Here is a 6,000-nt window from a genome sequence, read left to right as displayed (position 1 = left end):
TTAAGCTGGAGGCACAGTCAGTCAGTTAAAACATCTCAACATGAACACCCTGGGTGCTGTCTCTGATGGCTGTGGTTCGTGCTGGGAGGACGCAGAAATCTCATCCAGTTAGAGGGCACGAGAGCTGGTGAAGGTCATCTTTATTGATGCAAGCGAGAAGGCAGTGCAATGACGGAGTGACAGAGGAGAGGCCGTGTGGGGGCCTAAGCGGGCCCTTGGGGGTCTCCTCTTTAAGCAACACTACGTGAGGAGCGGGGAGAGGGAAAAAGAGTGTTGGCAGCGCCATCACGGTTGGAGTTCCATTCAAGGGTCTTAAGGCTAAACATCTTTAGAGCAAAACACTGTACAGTCTGTTCATCACACACACATCAACTCGTATGGCCTCCAGGGCTCCTGAAATTTCCCAGAGGGCGCCTGTGCCATCTGGTGGTGAATGCAGCAAGGGTTTCTGAGGCTCCTTCCTACACCTGCCTGGGGCTTCTAAGGCATTCATTTCCTCCCCACCCAGGCTTGGGTGCAAAGTTTAACAGCTGGCTTAACACTTTCACCTTCCACTTACCAATCCAGGAGAGGCAGGTGGCTGGATGGAGTGGTGTGATGGAGTGTGTTTTTACTCTGAGCTGGGCTAATGCCACTTCTGAAAAAGGATTCCGGGAAAGGGCCCTGCTGTTTGGCCACAGGACGTGCTCTGTGTCATAACACTTAGGATGATCTAGAAGGCTGAGGGTAAAACAAGCCCAGGGATTGAATAACAAGAATTGGAAACAGCTTTGAAACCTGTGGGCCCATGTGGCTGTGGCATTTTTGGAAACCACTGGTTCCTGACTACTGGCTACAAACTCTGCACACAGATTTAATCTGAGGTCCGGAATATAAAGAAAGGTCTTAGAAGTAATCAAGCCAGAGGATGTGAAGGTGAGGGAGGGGGATGGGTGATGGTGGAGCTACAATGATTGTGGACCAGACCAGGGTTTCTCAACCAGATGGCTGCGCCCCACTGCCTCCCACAGGAATCTAGTCCTACACAGAGGAGGCGCCTCTGCGGGTATATGGAACAGCAACACTCATTGCTGGAGAGACTGCCCTCCACCAAGAATGTGCATTCCATCTTGTTGGTCATCTTAATTCACAGACTCAACCCTCACCCCCCCACCTCTGTCAGCAGGGAGGGAGGGGTACCAGCAGGACCTCCTTCTCCAACGTGTCAAAGGATACTCTCTGGGAAACGGAGCCTCCCTATGAATGACATCCAAAGTAAGGAATTGATGACGTAAGAGATCAAGTAACCAGCAATTCCTGGGCAATGGTATAAAGACACCATGTCCCCGTCCCTCAAAAAAGAGAAAAACAGCTCAGGTAAGTCTACATCCCTCAGCATAACTTTTCTACACTCTAAAGGTTGAGCCCAATTCCCAAACTGTTTGTTTTCCCTAATCTCTCTTCAGCCACCAGATAATGGTTTACAGTGGAAGGCGGAGTCGGTGGTATCTGAAGCTCGTGGGCCTTGCTTGGGAAGCCAGAGCAGCATCTGGGCAAAGGTAGTAAGCACAAAGTAGCCTGTGGCCAAGTGCGTGGTATAAAAATACAAGGAAAGGAGGTTTGGCCCATTTAAGAAATGTTTTTGTTTTTTTACCCAGAGAGAACCATTATAGCAAAAATCCCAAAATCCTTAAATGGAGAAGCGTAAAAGCCTATGCAGCCCGACCTGTGTTGCTCTGCAACCCCAGGAGCATGGGTTGTGGGCCCTGTGACCCCGAGATGAGTGGATCCAGGCTTCTCGCCATGAGTTCAGTTTGAATCCTAGGAGTTGATCAAGCAATGTATTCATGAAGCTTTATTTTTCTCTCCAATCAGGTCTGGACTTCAAAACCTCACACACGAGCATCCTCGCCCCTCAGGCAGAGCTGGAGGGAAGGGCCCACAGGGTCCTGGGCAGGGGCTTCTGAAGCTGGCTGTGGGTGTTCTCAGGGCCCTCAGCCTGCCATCCTTGCTGGCTCAGACGGTAAAGAATCTGCCTGCAATGCAGGAGACCCGGGTTTGATCCCTGGGAGAAGGAAATACTCCAGTATTCTTACCTGGAGAATCCCATGGACAGAGGAGCCTGGCAGGCTACAGTCCATGGGGTCACAAAGTCGGGCACGACTGAGCGACGAATACTTTCATTTTTCCCCTGCCTTACAAGTGGTAAGTCCTAAACTTGGGGAGCAGGTTGGGAGGCATGTTTAAGGAATGGCAAACTGGAACATTTCAGGGACAGCTGGCAGATGCGATTCCAGGCTCGGCCCCAAGGACTAGCTGGCAGCTTCTCAAAGAGACTGAAAGCCCCACGGCTTACTCAGAATCATTAACAGTCATGACTCTTGGCCCTGGGGAATTTTGCTTCCCCCTGTTTGCTGCCATCTGAGGCTGAATCCAGTAGTGTCTCAGCCTCAGGAAGCCTGGGGGCACCCATGTAAACCTCCTGGGAGAAGCTGAACAAGTGTGCATGGCCCCTGAGGAAGGACCCTCACCTGGACCTCAGTCTCTGCTCCCCAGGGCAGTTTGCACCAAGCCAGCAGCCGGGAGAGGACAGACCCATTCCACAGGGCCAGCTGAGGTCCAAGTCCTGGGTCAGGCCATGGCCACTGGGCAGGGCTGAAGGGGGAGGTAGGCCCAGACAGGCGGCTTTCAGAAACGCTAGACACCTTTGGTTGGGCAGGTGCCCCTACCATTGGGATCCAGCCTCTATCTCTGCTGCAAAGCAACGCACAGGACTGCCACAGTGTAACGCGTGCAAAAGGTGAGTGCCCTGGACAATCCCATGCTCACTCACAGTCCAGATCACCTGCCCTCCTAACTCTGCTCTCTCCAAGCTGAGTTTTCTGAATTTCCAAACTTACCAATTTTTAGGGTCCTGATGATCCCTCTTTCCTTCCTCAGATGCCCCTGAAAGGAGTCCAGACTTAGGAACAAACATGACCCCAGGTGACTCTGAGGCAGTGCAGTGTCCTCTGAGCATCATAGTTTAGGCACATGGATGGCCCATAGCTGGCTCCATGACCATCGTTCTAAGCTCGGACCTTCCACGTAGACCACAGCTCCACAGTCACATGAGAGAGACAATCTGGAAACACCTGCCTCTTTCTCTCTTCTCTCCTGAAGCAAGTACAATTATAGACCTGCAGTCTCTTTGTTTCTCTCCAAGTCCTACTGACTTTCATATGAGAGAAAAAGATTAGCTTTAAAATAAGGCCAAGCACGGCTCCCGAGTGTCCTATAAATGAACCCATGCAGTGAACAAAATACAAACTTCTCTAGGGGCCGTCCCAGTGAGAATCATCATATAAACATTGCTCGTTACAATCATTTTACTGAGGTTTTGTGTGTGAGTGTCTATGTGTCTATTTTGCTAATAAAGCAAATCCGGGCTCATCACCCTTCCTGCCGATGCCCTGTACCCTGAGGAATGCCACAGGAACACTTGGGAAGAGGTCAAGAAAGAAAAGAAGCAAAGGGCCTGTGTGATGTAGCCAATGGCATGGAGCTGGGCCAGAGATTCATCTGGAGCCCACAGGGCCCTCCCCTTCTGCGCTCCCTTCGCAGCTAAGGGCTGCAGATCACAGCCCAGAGAGTCTCCGGTTCCCCACCGCCAGTCTCCAGTTCTTGGCTCATCTCTTTGGGGAAAACAGACCTGAAGATTCCCGGCTCTAAGTGTCTAGCGGAGGCACCCAAAGCCATCTCAGTTGCTTTTCAGCCTTAACTGTTCCGAGACAGGAAGTTGAGAGGCTCTGCCCTCCCTGTCCCTCAAGTTCCCCTTGTCCCGAGCTTGTTACAAATGATGACGGTACAAAAATAGACGGTGACATCAGACATCGGCTGTCCAGGGACAGGGAAGCTGGGAACTCCGTGTGCCCACCGCAGTCTCTGAGGGGTCTTGGCAGAGAAGCCCAGCGTGCTAATACACACGAGGGGTCCTTGCTGCTGTCTCTCTCCTGGTAGGTTTCATGTTGTTAGAAATATCATGGCAGTAAGAAAAAATTAAAAATGAAGGAAAATACCCTTTACACGGCATGCCCCCTCTTCCAAAACTGTGCAGAGAGAGTTCGGATGCAGCTCCCATCTTGCAGGGTGGGGGCGCACGCCTGTCCCCGGATCTTTCCCTGGAGAGAGCCTGCCGAAGCGACTGGTCCCACTTGCGTTTTCTGTTGGGAAAGGCCTACTTTCAAAGTTGTTGGTCATGTAGGTGTGTGGTGGGGGGGCGGTGTCTAGGGCAGGACGGTAGGTTTTTGTCATCTTGGACTTTTTCTTTTTTTTTTTTTTTTCAACAGACCTCTCAGCTCGCACCAAAAATGTCTCTCTCTGACTCTGGGGACTGGGGCCTCGATATTTCAAACAGCTCCTGAGGCGACTGAGAGGATCTTCTGGAAGTTAACATCCTGAGTATCTCAGCGAGCTGCTTCTCAATGTTCGTCATCTTGGCGTTCAAGGCCTTGATGTCCTCCTTGAGTTCATGCTTCACCTCCAGGAGGGTGGCCTGCAGCGTCTGCTCGGGGATGGGGTAGAAGGCGTGCTTGACCTCCGCCAAGATGGGGCTCCGGTCCTGGGGGCTTCTGGCCTCACCCGCGTTGTCCAGACGCAGGTCGCTCTTGGTGATGCCGCTGTCGCACGAGTCCGTCTTCTTGAGCGTGGCCTCGCCGGCGGCCTTCGTCCTCTCGGGGAGCGTCTCCATGGACTCCGCCTTGGACACCTTGCTCCAGTCCTCGGCCTTCCCGCAGGCATCCTTGAAGCGGGCCCAGCCCTTGCGCTTGGCGCAGTCGGCCCCGCCGGCCTTGGGGCCCAGACTCTCGGCCCCGGGCGCCTGCAGCCGGGCGTGGTCCAGCCCCGCGGGGGCGGCGGCCGCCGGGAAGGCCACGGGCGTGGCGGGGCTCTCTCGGACGGTGACGACGCTGGCCTTCACCAGGCCGTGGCGGCTGTGCTCGGTGAGGACGCTGCCCTTCTCCACGTCCAGGTCGTCCAAGTCCCGGCCGCCCCTCTCCGCGGCCAGCCTGGCCTCCTTCTGCTGGCGGAACCTCTGGAAGAGCCGGCGGACGGGGTGGTCGGGCGGCAAGATCAGCGGGGCCTCATTCTTCCGCTTCATGCGCTCCTCCTCCTCCCGTTTCACGTCACTGATCTTCCGGAACACGATCTGCAGGGAGACACAGCAACAAGCCCTGTTAAGCCAGCTGTGGCTCCAGACCACCTGACCTGCCTCCTGAGAAACCTGTGCGCAGGTCAAGAAGCAACAGTTAGAACTGGACATGGAACACGAGCTGGTCCCCAGTTGGGAAAGGAGTACATCAAGGCTGTATTCTGTCACCCTGCTTATTTAACTTCTATGCAGAGTACATCATGTGAAATGCTGGGCTGGATGAAGCACAAGCTGGAATCAAGATTGCAGGGAGAAATATCAGTAACCTCAGATATGCAGATGACACCAGCCTTATGGCAGAAAGCGAAGAGGAACTAAGGAGCCTCTTGATGAAGGTGAAAGAGGAGAGTGGAAAAGTTGGCTTAAAACTCAACATTCAGAAAACTAAGATCATGGCATCCGGTCCCATCACTTCATGGCAAATAGATGGGGAAAAAATGAGAGACTTTATTTTCTTGGGCTCCAAAATCACTGCAGGTGGTGACTGCAGCCATGAAGTTAAAAGATGCTTGCTCCTTGGAAGAAAAGCTATAACTAACCTAGACAGCATACTAAAAAGCAGAGACATCACTGCTGACAACAAGGTCTGTCTGGTCAAAGCTGTGGTTTTTCTAGCAATCATGTACAGATATGAGAGTTGGACCATAAAGCTGAGTGCTGAAGAATTGATCCTTTTAAACTGTGGTGCTGGAGAAGACTCTCAAGAGTCCCTTAGACAGCGAGGAGATCAAACCAGTCAATCCTAAAGGAAATCAGTCCTGAATATTCATTGGAAGGACTGATGCTGAAGCTCCAATGCTCTGACCACCTGATGTGAAGCACTGACCCAAAGG

At 52.7% G+C, this 6,000-nt stretch overlaps 1 protein-coding gene across 2 annotated transcripts in view; it reads right to left on the bottom strand.

Moving 5' to 3' along the window:
* Positions 1–224: 224 nt before the first annotated feature.
* Positions 225–6,000, bottom strand: part of KCNH1 (potassium voltage-gated channel subfamily H member 1) — a 407,890-nt gene continuing 402,114 nt past the window's right edge. For both annotated transcript variants that reach the window (XM_065936267.1, XM_065936268.1), the window contains exon 11: positions 225–5,164. In XM_065936267.1, coding sequence (XP_065792339.1) covers positions 4,313–5,164 — 852 coding nt within the window. In that variant the 3' untranslated portion in view covers positions 225–4,312. The remainder of the gene's footprint in view (positions 5,165–6,000) is intronic.

The sequence above is a fragment of the Muntiacus reevesi genome, chromosome 5, assembly GCF_963930625.1.
Source record: "Muntiacus reevesi chromosome 5, mMunRee1.1, whole genome shotgun sequence".
Classification (NCBI taxonomy): Eukaryota; Metazoa; Chordata; class Mammalia; order Artiodactyla; family Cervidae; genus Muntiacus; species Muntiacus reevesi.
This window is presented reverse-complemented; position numbering and strand designations above follow the sequence as displayed.